The sequence below is a fragment of the Vicugna pacos genome, chromosome 2 (genome assembly GCF_048564905.1).
Source record: "Vicugna pacos chromosome 2, VicPac4, whole genome shotgun sequence".
In the NCBI taxonomy this organism is placed as follows: Eukaryota; Metazoa; Chordata; class Mammalia; order Artiodactyla; family Camelidae; genus Vicugna; species Vicugna pacos.
The window spans coordinates 87765343-87787443 of NC_132988.1; the positions used below are offsets into that span (position 1 = coordinate 87765343).

General features: G+C 36.9%; 1 protein-coding gene across 1 annotated transcript in view; it reads right to left on the bottom strand.

The window, feature by feature from the left end:
• Window positions 1-22101, bottom strand: part of GABRB1 (gamma-aminobutyric acid type A receptor subunit beta1) — a 328236-nt gene that overhangs the window by 198096 nt on the left and 108039 nt on the right. Inside the window, exon 4 of the mRNA XM_072973678.1 lies at window positions 11090-11310. Coding sequence (XP_072829779.1) covers window positions 11090-11310 — 221 coding nt within the window. The remainder of the gene's footprint in view (window positions 1-11089; window positions 11311-22101) is intronic.

The following is a 22101-nucleotide window of genomic DNA, read 5'->3' on the forward strand; positions in this document are numbered from 1 at the left end:
GTTTTAATGGCACACATCCTCTCAGAAATCCTCTGTGACATTTCTGTTCTAAAGGAGACTACTGCTTCCATAGTGGTAGTGGATCTGCATCGGTAGGAACGTCTTGCTCCATCGATTGTTCCGCACGTGGAAAGTCCCAATGTCGTAACACTACTGAAAAATGGAGAAATGACATATTTGGCCTAGTATTATCTCTGATAGGGAAACCAAGATGGAATTTTAGGTTTGAGAAACACACTCTTCTTCCCTTTGGTGTAATACAAAATAAGAAGTTGAATTGCCATAGAGCCAGCTGGTGGCTTCTTGGGGTGTCCATTCCACAAATTGAGACACATAGCACTGACAGGGAGGCTAGATTTAACTTGATGCCTCCAAAGGTTAGTAAAGAAAGCTGAAGCCTTTATTTGAAGATGATTGTTATTATGTCAATGGCATATGCTTAATATCTACACATACATATATCACATGTTTTGTACAAGGTAAGTCGGTGCTCATCTGGCCCTTACTATGTGTCAGAGAATGTTGTAAGCCTTTTATTGCTATTAACTTATTTAACCTTAAATACCCCATAAGATAGGCAATATTGTTATCTCAATTCTATAAATGTGGAAATATCATTGCAGATAGAACATGGATAAGCATTTTTAAATTTTAATACAATTCTTAGCTTAGATGTATGTTAATATCTATTAAAATAGTTTTCTACATACAGAGGATATAAATTCTCCTCTAAATATATATGTATATATAAAAAATATACATACATATACATATAGAAGTAAAAAATGATTCAATATTTTCAGATGATACACTTTTGTGGCAGAAATCATGGAAGTGGTACTAAAATACTAAAGTTGGAAATGATGATTTAATGGAATAAATTGAGGTCCTGGAGAAGATTACTTAAAAAAAAAATCCACAAATGGTTGTCAAAATCTAATCTGTCTTCTTGGAAGTGGTGTCATTTATAATATTATAACTAGGATCTGAAATTCATAACGTATTTCTGAGATACTTAGTTTTCCTTTCCCATTTTTGTCTCCTTTTACTTCCACCCTCCATTCTTCCCTTTCTTCCCTCTTCTTTCCTTTTTTTTTTTTTTTTTGCAGAGAGGTGGTAATTAGGTTGATTTATTTATTTTTTCAATCTAGGTACTGGGGATTGAACCCAGGACCTCGTGCATGCTATCCACTGAGCTATGCCCTCCCCCTCTTCCCTCCTCTTTCTCTTTCTTTCTCTCGTGCTTTTTTTTTTGCTCCCGAGCATTCACATTAGGTATTATTCCACAAGGACTCAAACAAAGTTAAGAATTTGAGAAGACGTGGTTCTTTGTTATATAATTTATGATCACTATTTGTCCTTAATCTTTTACATTAATTTGATTATGGAGATTTAATCATCACGGTCCATCCACAGGTCACATGACCACACAAGAGCTACATCACTCATTTGGGAGCCGCTAACAAATATTATCGAATCATATATATATATGTATATATACATATAGGTGAATAAAGAGCATTAAAAATAAAAACTTTGAGAGGCAAAAATAGCAGTCTGCTCACTGGAGGACATTTTAAATGGCTTTCTCTGCACTCCACTGATGAATCTCTGAAATACAAGTCAACCACAGTGTGAGGAGAATAACCATACTGTGCTCTTTGGTGGGAAGTATGAAGCGTCTCCAGGCATTCTTTCTAATAAAGTGAGCTACCTATTCTTTATGCATGCCCTGCTTTTTCTCGCTTCCATTTGAAGTACAAAGTTTCTTTCTCTTAGGATGCATTTGTCAATATCAGCCAGTCGCCCTCTGCAAATCGCGCATCAGCCCGCATGTATATTCTATGCAGTGGACTCAACAATGTCTCTGCCCAGCCTGTCTCACAGTAAGCTCTGTGGGATCTGCAGGACTCTTGAATGTAATCATGACAGTCTCCATACACAGAATGTCTGTAAGAAAGAAATCTTTTTTCAGGATGTACAATCAATATAGAAAGCTACTATGAAATATTTAGGACCCCCAAATTGCTTTAAAAATCAATAGTGGTGGGTTTTTGGTTTGTTTGTTTGTTTGTTTCTTCTTTTTTTTTTCGATCTGTATTATCAAGATAATTGCCTCTACTTTTTACTTGGCTTTATCAAGAAAAACAAGGCAAGATGAGCTGAGCCTCCAAGGAAAAGTGGGAAACTCTGTCTTTCTTTTATATTCAATAAACGTAGCCATTGATTTTATTCTCATGCACAATCCACAATCCCAGCCAGTGTCAAGAATATCAAAAAATCGATTCAGAGTAGAGCTAGGTAAGCAAATACAGTGAGGGAGTTCTCCAAATCCCCATCAAGACACAGGTTTCTGGTTAATATTTGATTCATTTCTGAAACCTGATGCTTAGAAGCTTCTCTTTGGAACTTGAAGTCATTAGTATGTGCTAGAGGACCTGACACAGTTGTGTACATTTCATAAAGCTAACACATTCGCATTTGGCAGAGCTATTCCCATTTATGCTATGTGCCTGCTCTGATTATTTTCATTTCTACAGTGGTAAGCCACAGAAGCATCTTACATGGGCAACTGTCTTCCTAGAAATGATCTGCAGAGAAAAGTACTTAACACAGGACAGTAATAAGCTGCTTTGTACAGGGGCTGTGAGTATAGACAGAAATGAAAAGACTTGGGTTAAAACTCTGCTTTCAGCACTTATGGTGGCTTTGCAAAATCACTTTAGAAGGTAAAGAGTAGCAGGTACACTATACTACCTTCTAGCAAAGGTGGAAGTATGACTATATATACGTGTCTGTTACAGTGAAAAAACAATCGCAAAAAAAATCCTATAGGGGAAGAAAAGAGTGGGAGAGGGTTGGGACCACAATGGAAATAAGACTTCTTCTGTGTCATAGTTTGACTTTAGCCATGTAAATGCTTAATATAATTGTGAAATAAAATTAAATAAAAATTAAAAATTCCAAACCAAAAGCAAAATGAAATGGAGCTTAACCATACAGTAAGCAACTATTCCTAAGCTGAAACTTAAAATGTGACTTAAAAAATAGTAACTTTAGTCTTTGTTCCTTATGAGATATACCCTAAGGACAAAAAACACTGCAAGGAAATCTCAAACCAGTTTTTGGTAATCATATTGTTAGTAACAATAATGTTGGTATTTTAATTTAAAAACTAGTTTTATACACACACACACACAAACAACCATATATACACATGTAACTATATATATATTACACATATATTAATCATATATATATATATATAAAACAGGGCAAAGTAAATAAATAATCATGTTAATACATTAAGAATCAATGTTTTCAATGAAGAGGAAGGAAACAAAATACAAAATCAAAGAAATTGAATAAAAGCCCTGTAATTCTAAATCTGAACTAGAAATATCGGTATGAACTCAGGATATATTTTATTCTCTTCTGGGACAAAAAAGTGTCCAAGTTGATGCACCAGAAGACAAGGAGGCGATCAGCAACTCCTGAGGTCAGGTTGAAAGAACTCAGATGCCAACTTACAGGGAGGGGCTGTCACTGGGCAAAGATAGGACAAGAGAGGATCAAAAATAACCATAGCTGCTGTGGACTGAATCAGACACACCTGCTGTCACCTGTGACCTCATAGTGATAAACACAAAAAAACCAAAACGCCGAACCTCAGTGCTCACATCTAGGGGGCTCTAGGGAAACAACTTGTTTAGAGAACTGCTACATAAAGGGAAACAGTCAAGCATTTATCTTGCCTTCCAGCACCAACTTGACCTCAGGATGACCAAACAGTTGGTGAGGGAAAGTCCTTTAGAGGATAATCCAGTTAATAAAAAAGGAAGGGATGGTAGAGTATTCTCATTTTGTAAACTCTAAATAGGTTTAAGCAGAGATTATCTGTGGCTGCTAAAATTGTTACTTTTAGGGGCTGAATTGTGTCCCCCTAATTTCATATGTTGATGTCCCGACGTTCAGCACCTCAGAATGTGACTCTGTTTAGAGACAGGGCCCTCACGGAGGTAATCAGATTAAAGCGAGGTCATTAGGGTGAGCCCTAATCCAACAGGACTGATGTCCTTATAAGAAGGGGACACAGAGAGACCCAAGAAGGGAGGTGACACAGGGAGAAATTGGTCACCTGTATGCTAAGGAGAGAGGCCTGGAACAGACCCTTCCCTCACAGCCCTTGAGAGGAACCAACCTTGTGACTTCAAAACTGTGAGCCAATACATTTCTGTGGCTCAGGCCACTCGTTTCGCTAGAGCAGTCCTAGCAAACAAGTACTGTTACATACAAATTGATGGGATTATTATAATGGACAGATCAGATGGTCAGTGCCTCAGTCAGCACATCAGTCTTCACATCACAAAAACAGACACAGGCAGGTGTTTCTTGTCTCCCGATTAAAGTACACAGTAGGGCTGCTTTAGGAAGCAGACTCGCCAAAGCACAACAAAATAACTAATTCAAACCCGACCAAGCCTCAGATATGGGGCATAAAGGAACACATTTACAACAAGTGGATGTAATCACACAAAAAAGCATGGTTTCTTAAAAAAAAATTTACAGGAGGAAAATAAAGGAATGGGAAACTTTTAGAGTAAAAGAGATTTTAGATAAATTTATCAGCGAAATGCAATGTTCAGACCTGTTTGAACCTGTTTTTAAAAAGTTAATAATAAATTAGGAGACAGGAAAAATTACTTCAGCTCTCCTAGTGTTGGTTATCTGTAAAATTAGCATAATAATAGTACAAACTTCATAGTGTTGTGGTAAAGATGAAATGCAACAATATAGGTAGAACACTTAGCATAGTGCCTGATGTATAAAATAGTTCAATTATTTGTATACCTGGGTAATGATTGAATTTCATGATACAATTGCTGTCAATAATAGTTCAAATGATGCATCTTACTCCGTATGTGCTTAGTGTGTGCACACAAGCCCACCCCCCCACTCTGCAACACACCTGTGGAGTCCCATTGTGAGCCAGTACTGAGCTGGTATGCTTTGCTTTACACTACCCATCCCGTTCCCCATCCTCATGTAGCCCTTTGAAACCACGTGGCTCTGGGCCTGGGCTTTGCTAGGAAATGCAGGAAAATAAGATGATGGAAGTTTGAAAGCAAAGCTCAGGCAAGGGTTAGGAGGGGAAGGTAAAAGGAAGGGCAGATTAAGGAAGTTAAATACGCCACTGAATGTCTTCCCAGAATTAAATCATTCCATGCCTGCCATTTTCAGGGAAAGATAAACACAATCTTGCAGCACCCACAGGGCTGGGCCTTGGAGAGAATTAGTGTTTTCAGCCAGCTGGATCGTGTTTGGACAAGAGGCAGGACACATCTGTTCATTAATAGTGATAATTGCTCGTTGGTTAAAAGCCATCATTTAGAGATAGGAAACGTTGCAGCTGACAACTATCATGAGTCAGGTGACCACATCCTACAAATTTTCATTTCAATTTTTCAAACATTTATTTGGTTTGAGAGAGAGGAGACGAAGGTTAAAGAAGTACAGTTCCCATTTTTGACAAATATACAGTCTTGTTTGCATCACAAGGAGATAACTCTAAGACACAGAAAGATAAAACATCTTAAGAGAGTTACAAATCTCATGGGCCTTTAGGAGATTAAAGTGAAGTAAGGTATCAAATGAGAAGGAGTGTTTTTATCTGGTTGGAAATGTTGTAAAAGTCCTCATGGAGAAAGTAAAATTTGAGAGTGGCTTTTCAGAGAAGCGAGAACGTGATGGAGTGGGTGAAACTGGGGGTAGAGATAGAAGGGCATGTGAGCAGGGCTGTAGGTTTCCCACATGAAATACAGGATGCCCAGTTGAATGTGACGTTCAAATAAACAGCTAATAGTATTTTAGTATAAATATGACCTATGTACATTTGGGACAGACTTGATTTGAAATGCCCTAGATGTGGTTAGAGAAATAAGTAAATTGTTTCATAAAAGTTTAGGCTTCATGGAGGAAAGAATAGAGGAAAGAAATGGATAATAATGTGGGAAAAACATTTGGTCATATACACAGGGTCTCAGATTCCAGACAGAGAATTAATTTTACAGAGACCATGGAGACATTGTTAATTTTTTTTTTGTCTTTGCTTTTTTTTTTTTTTTAGTGTGGGATTGATATGACCTGATATGCACTATAGGAAGAATATAATGGCAGGGATGAGAACAGGTAAAATTAAGACAGGAAACTGGCCAGGAAGTGAAAGATACTAGGGATATTAACTGAGGTGATGGAAGTGATTTGGAAATGGAGATGTTCGAGCAAAAGCAACAGACTGAATCTTGGGACAAATGAAATACAAAGATGCTTACAAGTTTATGCCTATTGACTGGGAGGAGGATGATTTTGTTAGCAGGTGTGTAAGGAGGAAGACCTGATTTTAGGAGAAACAGATAACACGAAACGGGGTTCAAGTCAGGAATAACTGGCAGTCAGACATCCAATATAGATGCTCAGTAAGCAATTACAAATATTTTTCTGAACTCAATGACTTCATATTTTAGATACTTAAGCTGTTAAATTCAATGAGTTATTTAAACCACAAGGAATCCCTCTTGTTCACAATTAGAGCAAAAGAGGAAACAGTGCTAGAATAACAAAAAGACAGAAGAATGAGAATAATGAGTAAATTGTGTGAATCTTGGAAATCCTGAAGTCAAAGTCAATCACCACTCTTAAATCATTCAGAGAAGTCAAGAGTATAGACTGACTACCAGCAATGGTTCTGGTGATTTTTGACAGAGTTGCTTTAGGAAAGAAGCATGGGTGGGAGTTGTGCTTTCGGAGATGAAGGAGTAAATGAGGAAATAATGGAAACCAAAGCTCTTCAAGGACTCGTGCTTGAAGAGAAAATCGTAGAGGAGTCAGCAGAGGGAAGACTGAAGATTTGATAAAAGAAGGGAGCAAAATCAGAAGAGTGTCCAGCAATAAGATTAAATGCATACATGGCGAGATTAGCCTTAGAAAGAAGATGAAAACTTCTCTCAGAGTTATATGGAAGGAGGGGAAGAAAGACAGAAGAATTTTAAGGATTTGATGTGTGACACTGAGGGAGTCGATAGTCTCCACTTCTGAGTAAGAAAGGAAATGACATTATGTCCCTTGACAGGATCAAGGTGGAGGGTTCATAGACCACCAACATAAGTCCTGTCTCCTGCCACATCTTACACCACATCACAGACATCCATCCTTTATCTATCTAATAGTGATTGCAGGATAATTCCCTGGTGTAACGCATTTTGTGGCAGCGAAGGTAATTCAAGAGTAAGAACCCAGTGGATTACAGTCTCTTCTATGTGCTGAATGCCCGTTGCACAGTAGCCTGGCTCTTCTAGAAGTACCAGGCCCCCATCAGACACCACTCTCTTCTTTTAGGGTGTTTACACAGCTGTGCGCCATCCCTGAGGTGTAAAATATGATTTTGACACAGTTCACAAAAATAAAAAATGTCTAACTCTATTCTTGTGGCTTCATATGAGCCAAGTTTAGCACCTCCTACTGAAATTTAATGTAGCAAAAATTTGATTCAGTTAAATGATATGGTGTCATGATTATGGAGTTCCTGGTTAAAAAGGTTTTCAGGTGACTAACATTGTAAATCATCTACACTTCAATAAAAATAAAATAAAATAAAATAATTTTTTCTGCATCCATGGGGGGAAAAATGCTTTCAATTGCATTCAGAAAATCCCACTGATCCCATCATTGCTAAAAACAATTCATTAATGCATGGTCTCATTTCATGATGACTATTAGCTGGAATTATGGATAAGTGAAGAACTTTCATTCTCTACAGTAAGTGCAGCCATAAATATGTAAATATCTATGTTATACTACAAGGACTTTCTAGTGCATGTGCTTAGGAAGCAATAGATGGCAGTTACTCCGGAAAAGGCAATTTACAAAAAAAGTGCAGATTGTCCTTTCTAAGCCTAGGAAATGTTATCGCAGAGGACCTAAAATGAACAAGCCATAATATAGGATCGTAGAAGCAGCGAAATTTAGGTTTGCAGGAGAATTTAGGGATGATTTTGTCCAACTCCTTTCTCTTTCAGATTGAGAAATCTGAAGTCCAGAGAGAGGAAAGGGCAAAACCTAGTCAGACCACAAGTCTCTTTGACTCAAAGTCTCAGGTGCTTCCACTCGCCACGTGACAAATTTCTATCAGACTTCTGGAGAATTATTCCCAGGGTGTATTGTACATAATAGGCACTCAATGAATGTTTTCTCAGTTGGGCAGCAGTGTCTCTGTTCTGGTCACGGACACCCCTGGGAGTTAGAGAACCACCCTCAGCACACAGTTATTTTGATACTTAATAAGGCTATCTCAGGCAAATAACTTTAGAAAAATATAATTTAGTATTTATCATGTATTAACATATTCATTATTTCTTAAGAACTCCCCAATACTGAATCAGGGGTTATTAGCCCATTATTGCAGATGATAAAACTAAGTAAGTTTCAGTAAATTTATATCACTTGTTCAAGGTCAAGCAATCAGAAAATGGTGGTGGTTTGAGCCCAATTTTGGTGCTCTGAATTCAGACGTCATGCTTTTTTTGTGATACTTTATGGTTTCTCCAGGATACTTATAACCTCTAGGGAAAAGAAAACTAAAGCTGTGAGGGACAAGATAGAGAGGAAGGCAGGGAAGGAGAGGAAAGATACCAGAACTAATGTGAGGCTCTCATGGAGAAAGCTGCGGCTAGAAAGAGATCAGAGTCCAGATAACAGATGAAGGATTTGTGTTTTCCTTTGGGAGATCTGTTGGAAGGCTCCTAGCTACGAAGACCTGGGTTGGCTCCAAAGAGTGAAAGCAATGTTATCAACTAGGAAGAAAGTGCTGACTTCTAAGAGTATTTGAAAGACAGTGGGGTGAGAAAAGCACAGGTATGGGCATCAGGATACCTGGATTTTAGTCCTAATTCTGTCATTATCTTGTGTGCCCTTGGATCAGACCCTTGCCCTCTTTGTGCCTTAGTTTTCTCAGTTTAAAATGAAGTGTGTTCAACTTTATGGTTCTCAAATATGTTTCTTCCTGTGCAGCACTACCATTGGTAGAGACTGCCAATCATTTAGAAACTGCCTGGACTGAGACTCTGTAAGCTGAGAGTGCAACCCACATTTTTGCTTGCAAAAAAGCTACTCCTTTTTTTTTTTTAAAACAAAATAACCTTTCATACACTCTTGATTAATCACTTACAGTGAATATACATGTTGTGGTTGATCAATCTACAAAGTTGGGTCATAGTATTATTCTCCCAGCATACTTTAGAAAGAGATTTCATCACTTCATACTTTAGTTATATATAATAGAAGATACATAGGTAGTTAAAAAATTACAATTGATTTCCAGTGTCTGAACCATCACTAATGATCACCATGGCTCTTGAATTGGTAGATTTTTGTCTATTGTGGTATCAGCACACTCAAGGGAATTGTTAGTTTATTCACCAGTTTTCTGAGAGGATTTTAGGTCAGAGATATTTAGCTAGAGCTGAAACTCCTAGGGTACTGAAAGAATGGGAAAATTCCAAAGATCATTTTGCCAAGATCAACTGATGCTATTTTACTGTGCAAATGAAGACCAAAGCTATCAACTATGTAACCCACCATTAGGTTACATTCAAAAGTTTTATCATAGATACATTCTCTTCACTTGTATATTGTTTTTGGATATTGGACGCACATTAATTGTAGACTTTTGGCCCTTAACTACAGTTTTAGCTTGGCACTGATGCTATATAAGGATTTCAGGGGGCTAATGAACACTCTAAAATGATAGGAAAATTTCATCAGCTTCTCAAAGGGATCACAAAAGGTGACAACAAAGGTTAAAGAACCACCACTCTACATGTTCTACAATAACATGTCACAATTTAAATATTCCTTTGGTAAAACTGTAAGATGACTTAAATTGTAGCCTAAAAGTTTTAATAAACCCTTAACTGCATGAAGGTTAATAACAGATCTCTGTCAATATGTAATACTTCTTTTATATTTGATTCTTCAAAAATAAACAAACCAAAATGTACTATTATGCAAAACATGGCTGATAGAAATTAAAGATAACCTAAATAAAGATACATTATATTCATGGATTAGAAAACTTGATAGTTTTAAAATGTCATTTCTCCCCAGACCAGCATATAGATTCAATGCAATTGCAATTATAATTCCAGGAGGCTTTTTTGGGGGGTAGAAATCAACAAGTTGATTCTAGAAGTCATAGGGAGGGTCAAAGGACCTAGAATTTCAAAAGAAATCTTATGCAGTAAATATGAAGTTGAAGGACTTGCATTATGTGACTTCATGGCTTACCATATAGCTATGGTGATTGAAATAGTGTGATACTGTCTAAGGATGGACAAAAAGAACAGTGGAACAGAATGGAACCTAGAAATAGATCCCTACTTACCTAGTCAAAGGTACCAACATAATCTGATGGGAAAAAGCAAAGTCTTTTCAATAAATAGTGCTAGAATAACTAGATAGCAGTATGGAAAAAATTGAACCTCAACCCCTAACTCATAAAAGACACAAAAATCAATTTAATGTGGATCATATACATAGAAGTAAAAGTGAAAACACAGAGAATTTAAAGGAATAAATCACTATGGATCTTCTCAAAGATGCCCCACAGTATCTTCCTATTTCTCCAAAATATTGTTTCCCGATTCCACTTCATAATGAAGTAGCTACACTGAATACCTAGAACACATTATAAATGAGTCTGAGTGGCTCTGAGGTAATCAAACAATTGGCGAAAAAAAGGTATTAACTTCTAGAATGAGCTCAGTGTGAAATCTAACAAAGATATACATTCTTATTCCTCTGTTTATTATTTGAAGGTCAGGGCAAATAATTCACTTACCTTTGATGGAAAAAGTTGTCTACATTTAGCTTAAATTGTTCTAAGATTTTCTGATCTTTAATATAATTTTCTTATACAGATTAAGGAGACTATTCACCTACTTGCCCCTCTCCCCTCTGCTCATTTCCAAAAGTAAAAAAAATTAAACAACAACACAAACAACAACAATAAAACATGCAACACAAAGCTGCTTACCGGAGTCCATAGAGAACTGTTCCATCAGGATGCAGTCGGATCATTCGATTTTTCACCGTAACCCCATGCACAAATGATTTCTTGTCATTCAGAAAGTAGGTATCTGGTACCCAGAGTTGGTCAGCCACCCTATTGTCTAGTGTGAGGTTTAGTGGGATTCCAGAATAAGAAAGCCTTTTGTCTTTCCAAGACTGCTGGAAATACATGGTGAGTGTATAATCCTGTAAAAGAAAGGAAACAAACAAAAAAAGAATTTGACTATCACCATCATCATCACCACCTAAGACCTTTTGTTAAGAACGTGTTAGCCTGTGGTACTGTGGATGCCCAGAGACCTACCATTCTGCAGGTTCCCTAAGAAGTTCCATTTGCATATATTGAAATTTGCACCCCCAAGTATAGGACAGCCAATAGGTTAGAAGTACTAGAATAATAACTGAACACACGCAGAGGCATTCTTGCCAATATAGAGTGAATCTATTTACTTGAATTTTAAGATTTGAAGTTAAGGCAATGATATCATAGGGAAGGTCATAAAGGGAAGTTTGACCCAGACATTCATGTTTACAGAAATCTACCTCTGGATATCATATTTATAGTACTGTTTTGAAGGGGGGGGTGTTTGTTAAATACTAACTAAAAATGGGTGCACTTAAAAGGAGAGGATGTGTTCCAAACTGCAAAGGTTTTTCGAATGAATATAAAGGTCCTCAATTTCCATTATCTCGATCTTTCTAGCAAATTACAACTTGTCTATCAGTCCTGAAAAGTAATTGATACAGCACATGTGGATGGAGATATTTGGCCTGAGAACTGCCGTCACTGGTGGAACCGGTCAACTATTCCCCTCTCATCTCATTCCTGCTTTGATTCAGGAATTGACTTGGGTTCAGAGTTGGGGTTGTACTTAAGTTGGTTTCCTCACCTCCTGTAAAAGGTCACCCTAAGGATGTACCTTTGCACTTTTCTTTCTGCCCAAGTTTCCCTTGGCAGTGACAGAAAGATTCAGACTCAATAAAGGCGCCAAGGTTACAGGAGAGGAATGTGGGTAATTACCTTAGAGCTTTAGCTGTCTGTTTTCAAAGAACTCTATTAATACACAGTGTAATTGTCCATTAAAAGAATAAGAGGTAGCAGGAAGATCATAAAGTCTTAAGATGTGAATCCCAATATAATAAAAACAGAAGGTTCACTTTTTCTTTTAAAGGACATTTATCTGTCAATAATGACTCTGAATGCTTTAGTAATAATTAAGAAAAATGTACATAATTCCTGCACAACTCTGTACTCCACTGTTTTATAGGCCACTATTTGAGAAACATTGACTCAGACAGTGCCTTACATCTGGGCAAACCACACTTCATCTAGATCCCTAGAGGGATATTTAGACATTTCTGGAATATCTTAAAGGATAAGACAACATTTGTTCCAGATAATGAGTTCCAATGTCCTTTTACCACTTTGCTGGAGAACGCTTATAAGAAACAATCTTGCAATACTTTGAAGCCATCCTTTTTGTTTAATGACAAGGACATTTGCTTTTTGCTATTAATCATATCATACCCCTTTTAAAGGTCTGAAACCTCCTTCTACCTTACCTTCATTTAACAGGCTAAGAGAACCCACAGGGTTATATACACTTCTCTTCTCCCTTGGTACCCCTCTCATTTGCATCCTCTTCAAGCTCTTAGCATCAGACCTTTTTCAGAGGAAAATGAATTGGACAGATTCTAAAATACCTTGATTACAAAACCTACCACATGTAAAGCTCAGTAACCATGGGCAACTACCTTAACCCCTCCTATCTCAGATGTCTCATTTCTCAAAATAAAAATAATAGCACTTTCCTGGCTTATTGCAAGTATTACTTGGGAACATGATGGTGCAGGTACTTTAGAAACTGTAACATACTAAACAAATATATTATCTTCAAAATTGCTCTCTTCTATTTAAAGATTAATATCACACTTTCAAATTACTTGGAGTGTATATATTCATTTTCATAAGCATTTCTACTTGTTACAAGATGTTTATAAAAGAAGTAGGCTGGCTGAAGGAGCCTATTGACCGTGAAAATAAACAATCGTCTGTGAGCAACTGTAAGTCTTGTTGCTGTGATCTTTTCTGCAATTCAGCCAAAGTAAGAAAATGAACAACTGGCTAAAGATACGTTATTGCAAATTTTGCCACGAGGATCAGCACCATCAGCAATGGGATATGTGTTTTAGTACTCAACGCTGAATACTCATTAACCTCCAGCTCTCATGAGTGCTACAGAGGAGTTCCTCACAATGAGACCATGAGGCAATATCCTTATTCCACACATTGTCCTCAATAAAGAAAGTGTTAATGTGTGATGGGAAAAAACTGATTGTAAAGTACAAATGATCAAAATGACAAATAATGTTGTAATAATTAATGCTGTAATTAAAATATGTTTGTGGTAAGTAAATAATGAAGAGTGGAAGGAGAAAAGAATGTAAACATGAGTAATCTGCATAGATTGTACGTGTGTGTGTGTGTGTGTGTCTGTGTCTGTGTCTGTGTCTGTGTCTGTGTCTGTGTGTCTGTGTATAGACTTTTCCCCCTTCTCGTTCTGGAAACCGTTTTGTCTCCTGTAAAGAGAGAACTATACACATATAGTGAGATGTTTGCTCTATACCACTCACTCTGCTTTAAATAAGTATTGACTAAAAATCACATCATGATTCTCAGTTAAAGCAATAGTTTATCCTGTTTGTAATAAGAAGTAATTCAGTGAAAATGTATGTGTGCTAGTATCTCACATTTGGAAGTGGGTAATGTGGACCAAGCACCCTTCAGAACGTTCCTTCTTATGCATTTCCAGGGTTATCTTAATCTAGGGCTTGCTTCCATGATAAATGGAAATATGGATCTGTGAGCTTGATAACTTAAAAAACACTTTTTGAAGCTAATGATAATTGTGATGATAATAATGAAACAATGTGGAAAGACTTAAAAGAGAGCAATATCTCCTCACTATGTATATCTTACCTTCTGCATGACAATAATCTCCTTCCTCCTCCTAGAGAGTGTGCTTTGCTCTGTGGTTTTCTCAGCCTCTTGTATCTATTATTACACTATGTTCTCACAACCTGGTGAGATAGGCAAACCCTTTCAGAGAGAATTTAAGGTTTACATCTCTGGGAAACTACTTACTGAATTTTAAGTAAATTATTTTTTCTATCTGCACCCCATTGTAAATATTAATAGTGACATCTGCATATAATAAAGCCTATGATATTATTTTGGTGTATTCTATTTTTAGATGGAAAAGAAAGGCTTAAAATTGTTGTATTTTGTTCTCTGATGCAACAGATTTTCTATTAAGACTTCATTAGTCCAAAGTATGAGCACTCCGAAGAGGATGGAAAGTTTTCAGAAAGAAATTAAAGGTATTGATACTTTGGCAGAGAATGCTAAATTCATTTTTCTTCCAAGTGTATTGTAAGTGTTCAACCAGCTTTCTCAAGTGTGCAAGCTACTCCTTTGAGAAAATGTGACATATTTAGAAGCTATGGGCCATAGGGGACTCTTTGACAGTGAGGCAAATTAATGGGATTAACTGGTATGAGATTGCTAATGAAATTGGTCAGGCTAATTCAGGCATGAGAGAATCTGATTCACTGAGGAAAAGCAGGGTAGACAATACCAAATTAGTGGTGCTCAGTTAAACTCCAAAAAACACACTTTTTAAAAATCTAAAAACGTTGAAAGGAATATGAAAATATTTCTAATAAGTGAAAGTAACTTTTTTGGAGAATAAAGGTAACAGTCTTTTATTTGTTTATTTATTTACTTATTTATTTTATTGAAATATAAGTGATATGTAATATTATATTAGTTTTAGGTGTATAATGTAGTTATTCAAAATTTTTATAGATAATATTCCATTTAAAGTTATTATAAAATATTGGCTATGTTCCCTGTGCTGTACAATATGTCCTTGTAGCATTTTTATTTTATACATAGTAGTTTGTACCTCTTAATCCCCTTCCTGTATCTTGCCCCTCTCCCCTTCCTTCCTTCTCTCCCCTGGTAATCACTAGTCTGTTCTCTACATCCTTGAGTCTGTTTCTGTTTTGTAATATTCATTCATTTATTTTATTTTTTAGATTCCACATATAAGTGATAGCATATAGTATTTGTCTTTCTAAGATACGGAAGGAACCTAAGTGTCCATCAACAGATGAATGGATAAAGGTGTGGTATTGCCATTTGTAACATGGGTGGACCTGGAGGGTACTATGCTTAGTGAAATAAGCCAGTCAGAAAGAGGCAACATTTTTTTTTAGATCAGTAGTTTGAAACTCAGGGCGATTTTGCCCCCTAAAGGACATTTAGCTATGTCTGGAGACAGTTTTGGTTGTCACAGCTGGGAGTAATGTGAGTGCTGCTAGTATAGCAGAGAAGAACAGACCTGACTCCATATTGGAACTATTCTTTCAGCTTTAACCTTCGTGCCCTTGGCCTGCGCTTAGTCACGCTGTCTCCGCACCTTTGTAAGAGAATGTTGCCTATGGCCTGAAATACAAATAATGGTCCTGCCACAATACTCTGCCTCCAGGGCTTGATCTTTAAAGATTTAACACTCTTTCATTCATATAGAGATAAAAAGTTGCAGGACAGAAAATAACAATTGTCTTATTGGAGTTTTACGGGAACATTGTGCCCGGCCCTCTATGGACAGCTGCAAGAACAAAGGATTCCAGTACCAAGAAGTCTTCAACAACCAGCCATATTCCCTTTAAGTATAAAAGAAGCCTGAATTCTAACTCAGAGAAGAAGGTTCTTTGGGATGCTAGTCTGCTATCTTCTCTGTCTGTAGGCTTTTTGAATAAAATCACTATTCCTTGCCCCAACACCTTGTCTCGTGATGTATTGGCCTGTTGTGTGGTGAGCAGCACCAGCTTGAACTAGGTAACACGAGCATCTAAGGGTAAAGGCTAGGGATGCTCCCCAGCCTTACGGACTGCACAGCACAGCCCTCCACAACAAAGAATCATCTGGCTCCAAATGTCCATAGTGTCAAGGTTAAGAAACTCTGCCTTACATGAAAATATCTTTCTTTTCAAGATTAGTAAAATATTTCAAAATTCCTTATCATCATTAACATGTCAATTTGAGCTTTCAACATATCCCTCAAAACTTTGTGTAAGGAATGTTAGCCTTAAATGATTTATAATTTGCCACTTTAATGTAAGGAAAGCATTTGATGCAAATCCATTAACTATCTAACATCAAAATACGGAAAAAATTATATGGTTTAGGCAAATTTACTGAGGTATGCATCTTACCAGAATGCACTCTAAGAAGACTTCACAGTGGGCTGGAAAAGTGAAAATCTCTTATTAGTTGCCTCCACAATCAGCACGTGTCTGAAACTAATTTGATAGTGAAGAGACAAAATACTGCTTTAACATCTACTAATATTGTGTCTACTCAGAAGGATCATATGAGCAGTCCTTCCTTTTCAAACTGCTTTCAAGAAATATGTATACATGTTTGAAAGAACCAAGGCCCTTGCACACACTTGTATTTTATCTTTCATTGATTTGATTGTACACATCATAAGGGGTCCCAAGCACAAATTCCTGTTCCTTGTGAAATATTTATGCCAGTTCAGTTGAACTCAGATCTCCTCTTTCCAAGGCTGAGGCTGCTTTCCCCAAAGGCTGACTGTAGTAGAGCTGTGCCTCACTTCTACAGGACATTCTGTGATGGAAACTGCCCTGCCTACAGTCCCTGCTGACTGACCATGACCATGTTCTATATCATAGAATTCTGCCCTCCTCCCCCTTCAGAATGGAGAGTAAATGTCTAATTTAAGACCAGCTGATCCATAGGCAGGTGATAAACCTGTGCCTGGGTCAAAAAAAAAAAAAAAAAAGACAGGCCAATCACAGTCCTCTCCCAGAAATTTGCTGTTGGATAAAGGATCTGAGACAGCAGATGTAGGACCAAGTGCAAAGGTCATGACAGAACTAGCACTGCACTGCTATTATGAGGTTATAAGAGAGGAGAGACTATGAATAGAAAGAGGAAGCCAGCCTGCAAAGGAAGAAAGAAAGTGGAGAAAGATGCAGAAAATAGCCATAAGGGGGAGAGTCTGACATTGTTAGAGAGACTGAATGACCAAGTTCACATAGACTTTCTGCTTCCTCTTTCTAGTTCTTGTGAGGCCTGACCATGTTCAGTACTTCAACCTCCTATGAGCCCTCTTTGTATTATTACAACAAGCCCCACTGTCCTTGTGCTAAGTTGGTTCCATCTTTATTTCCTCCAACCAAAAAAGTCATAATATTTATGCTGATCAACATCCATTTCAGAATCTCATTAAACAATAACTATACACATCTTAAAAACCCACAAAAACCTCAAACAATCATCTGGCCCTGATTTCAAAAATGGGAGGTATTATGAGAAATCTAAGACTCAGAGATGTTAAGTAACTGGGAAAAAAAGAGGGAGGCACATTTGATTTTATTTATTAACTAAGAGAGCAAGGAGAGAGAAGGGGAACATATTTACTTCTATGGAGACAATTCTCTATCAAACACAATGACAATTATCAATAAAGTAACATGAGACTAAATGTAGATGCTGGCAACAAGCATCTTACAAGGATAGGAGAACAAAGCAAAACAAAACAAGGAGCCCCACACAACCTGCATCTCATGAAAACAAAGTTTACTGAAAAATCGCCTGATAAATAAACCAATTTAGGTTGTAATTGAGATGAACCACACAACATCTGTTTCTAATGGAACCTCCTGTTTAAATGTGTTTTATGTATCAGTGTCACCATTAAGTGGATTCTGCAGCAGAAATTCATCATTGTATCTCCAGAATCTTTTATCTTAACATCATCTGCTATCATGTTAACTATCAATACACATATATATTGTGCTTAGTCCTTAGCCATGTTTTGTTACAATATCTTTAAAATACATGCATTCTCATTTTCCCAAAGCCCGTGTTCTTGTTTATTATTGATTTTCTTTCACCAACGGTAGCCTATGCTATGCCTCAGAGAACATAATCTTTTTTTACCTTTGTCTCATCCTAAATAGCCCCATTTGGTTTATCGATCTGTATAGTTCAGACTTTTTGTCAATCTTGTGTTGTGCTCTGAACAATTTTGGAATGAACCAATCTTGTGGGTGAACCAAAACATTGAGAGTTATGGGTTCCTATCAGTGAGAGTCATCTAAGGAAATCACATGGGCACATATGACACTGACATGACAACTGGAGTGTGAACTTGTGTGCCAATGCAGTGAACAGCAGGAGACTCTCACTATATAAAACAGACTGTACCCATCTAAGAATTTCAGCACTTGTAATCTAGTATCTACTTTAGAAGCTGTAAAGATTCCTTTTCTTTAAATGTTTTCCCATACAATGAATCCAATTCCTTAAAATGGACGTGATAAAATTCGCGTTTCATACAATGACTGATTAAAGGCTGTACATTTCAGAATCTAAATAATCAGAAGCTCAAACAATTCAAGTTGTGGCCATGGTAGGATATATTGAAAGGTTAGGCCTGAAACAGGAAAAGCTTTCTAGAAATCTCCAAGTCAAAAGATCTTTGGGTATTAGAATGACTAATTCATTCTGCCAACATTTAATGATTGTTTACTAGATTTAAAGAATTGCATTATGCCAGATGCTGAGGAGAAAACATCAAGTAATGTATTTTTCCTCCCTGCCTCAAGGAACTCATGGGCCAGGAGGTGAGACTGAGCATTGTTTATTTCCAAGCTGTCCCACTGTCCTCTGCGGGCTTCTCAGTCCTTCTGTTACCTTTGTAACCAGCTCCCTGTATGAAATACACAAATTTCTCCCTCAAATACTCAGAGAACTTGGGGTACTTTTCTTCTTTGCAGCTGCCTACTAGAGGAGACACGATTATTGAGTAGGAGTTTATCAGTTTAACAAGCTCTGGCATTCACCTAAAGAATAGTTAGATAAGTCAGAGTTAACACAGCACCGAAGGGGAGGTGGAGGAGAGGAAATAGTAATCATTAAGGCAGAATTTGGTGACCTTTTGAAATGGGAGGCTAGAGAGAAGGGAGCATCAAGGGTGACTCCAGGGTTTCCAGCCTAAGTGAGTAGATGGAAAACAATAGTACGAATTGAAGACTTGAGCCTGAGGACGACTAATTTATTATGGGCTGCTTTGTGTTGTGGGTGTGGCACTTGCACGTAGAGGTGCCAAGTAAGTAGGTATGGGCCAGGACATGGGAGGATGGGGCTCAGGGAGAAACAAGCTCTGTGAGGCATGAGTCATGGATGCGGGCGTGGGAATGGGTGAGCTCACCATGGAGGCAGTGGACGGTGAGAGGATGACACTCTGGGAAATCGGATTCTGAGATTAGTCACTCCTTCGGGCTCTCAGAACACACTTCTGCTTTAATTGTAGCACTTATTTTGTAATAATTTCCTAGTCCCACTAGATTTCGACCTTTCCAAGGGCAAAGATTTATATTTTTAGTGCACCAGTGACAGCAGGTGCTCAGATATGTTAGCTGAATGTGAATTAAGTAGTTCTATGTATTTGGGGCACTCGATAAACACTAAGTATGTTGGTGCAAGCTCATCTTACATTTTGAACGATTGGTTATCCTTAGATAACTTACATCGGGACTTTCAGTTAGCAAAATAATTAATATCCAGAATTTCCATTCTTTAATCACTTAAGATTAATGAGTCTATAATTTCCACTAATACAGAAAATTGATGTTTCTGGGAGATAAGAAAAGCATATGGAGTTCAAAAAAAACGTACTCTTTAAGAATGGATTAATAGTTAATTTCTACAAAGTATTAATAGACATGTTTTGAATTATATCAAATGAAATTTCATTGACAGTTCCCATAATAACTTGTCATTTTGGAAGTACAAGCCTATTTATGTTAAAGCTTTAAAACGAGATCTCTATTCAGAGAAACTTAAGAGATCATTTCCAAGTTAGTCAATATTCAAAATTATCAATAAAATATTAGCTTGATAATTCATCATGAGAATGATGCATAAACTGCTCACATTTAAAATCACATAATTAATTATCTATGACACACTAAGTTTTTTCAAAGTTCCTGAGTTCCAGAGATTCATAGAAAATTTCTGTTTCCATTTTCCCCACTATCTGAATAAGAGCAGAAATAAAATCAGACGCATGGAGGATCTAGTGCAACATCCAGAATGTGGTGGTTTTGGCTGACATTCCTGAGTTGGACTATGAATAAATGACCAGAATGGTAATCAACATGTGGTATGCATGGCAATTCAAAAAAGCCAGGCTATGAAGCAAGCTAAACTGGGAAAGAATATGAGAATCAGAATTAAACCAAGATTCTATCAAAACACACACTACTTAGAAGCAATTTTAAAAAAAAAAATCTGTGCTCATTTTCTAGCCCAGGAAGGCACTTTTCTCTTGTGGTTTGTGATCTCATAAAGTGCATAGACCTTAAAAGGAAGCAATCAATAGCAAACATTCTAGGTTTCGCACTGTTTTTGTTGGTGGAGAATGAGATCTTAAGAACTCTTAACTTAAAACTAATAGGGTGGAATAAGAGGGATTGTTATGGGCTATAGTAATAGCTCTCTCTCAAGAATCAAGGATTTCTGATATCTCTTATTGCTTTAACTTACTTTCCCAGGAAGGAACCCTTAGGACACTCTCAGAAACCTTATTATGTTCAGACCTCCTAACAGAAAGATGGATTTCCATCCAATTATCATCCTAAAGAGACTGTGATAACAAACTCTGGGGAGTCCCTGAGAAACTCTCAAAATAGAATAGGTAGCAAATAAAATGCCCAGATGTCAGCTTTATCATGTTCACTCTCCTCTTGTTCCATCTTCTGTTTTCTGTACCATCTTTTTTTGTTGTTTGCTTGTTTTAATTTTCCATTCAGAGATCATCATCATCAACATTTTGGTATGTATTTTTCTATCTACTTTAAAATAAATAATGTCATTCTATATATGCTACTTTTTATCATAAGCATTGCTATCTTTTCCCACTGATATTTATTTGTTTATTTGTTTGTCTATTTGTATTTATTTCTCAATCTCTCTCCCTTCATTCTACTTTCTTTCACTAACTAATTAGTAACTTGGGAAGCAACCTTTTATTTAGTTGCTTATGCTTATGCAACTATGTAGGAATATATACACAAAATCTGGAACTTTTGTCATTGTTTAAGAAATAGCATTATGTTATATTCACTTCTGTGAATCTTTCTATTTTTAATGACAGCCCAGAAATTCCTCCAAATCAATGGGTAGAGATATGACTCATTCCACTTAATGGCTACACAATATACTACCACATGGAAATTAATCATTACTCTATTAATGGTCATTGAAGTTGTTTCAGGTTCTTTTACAACTTAAAAGTAATGCTGCAATAAATCTCTTTTCTTCTCTTCCATAGATAGATAGATACATAGAGATATAAATACCAAAAGTACTGGTGTTTTATGGCATCTTTTGTGTTGTATGATGCCATGCTCTTGAGCTTAATATGATTAAGTTGCTAAAGTAAATAAAAATGCAACCACAGGCACTCAATATTTAGAAAATGTTTGGTACAATCATTTTCTAAATATTGAACAAAATTTAAACTCTTAAAAGGACCAACTAAGACCTTAAAGTCAGATTGACAGAACCAAAGAGCTCCAGAAATATCCATATTGGCTACTTTCAGTGGCTTAAACTCATTGAGCATCTGTTCAAACTTCTACTAATCTTTGAGTGGCTCTGGCTAAAAGGTGACGTGGCACATGGTGCTGCAGAGAAGGACCTTGACAACCTTATACCATGTAATGACAAAAACCAAAAACCTTTAAGAATTCCTTTGGCAGTGTAGAAAAAAATGGCTTGTGAATTCTAAAGCTAATACTTCTAATAAGATTGATTTTCCTCTAATACAGCTTCACAGCCATCCTTGGAACTATACCAGACATGTATCGCTT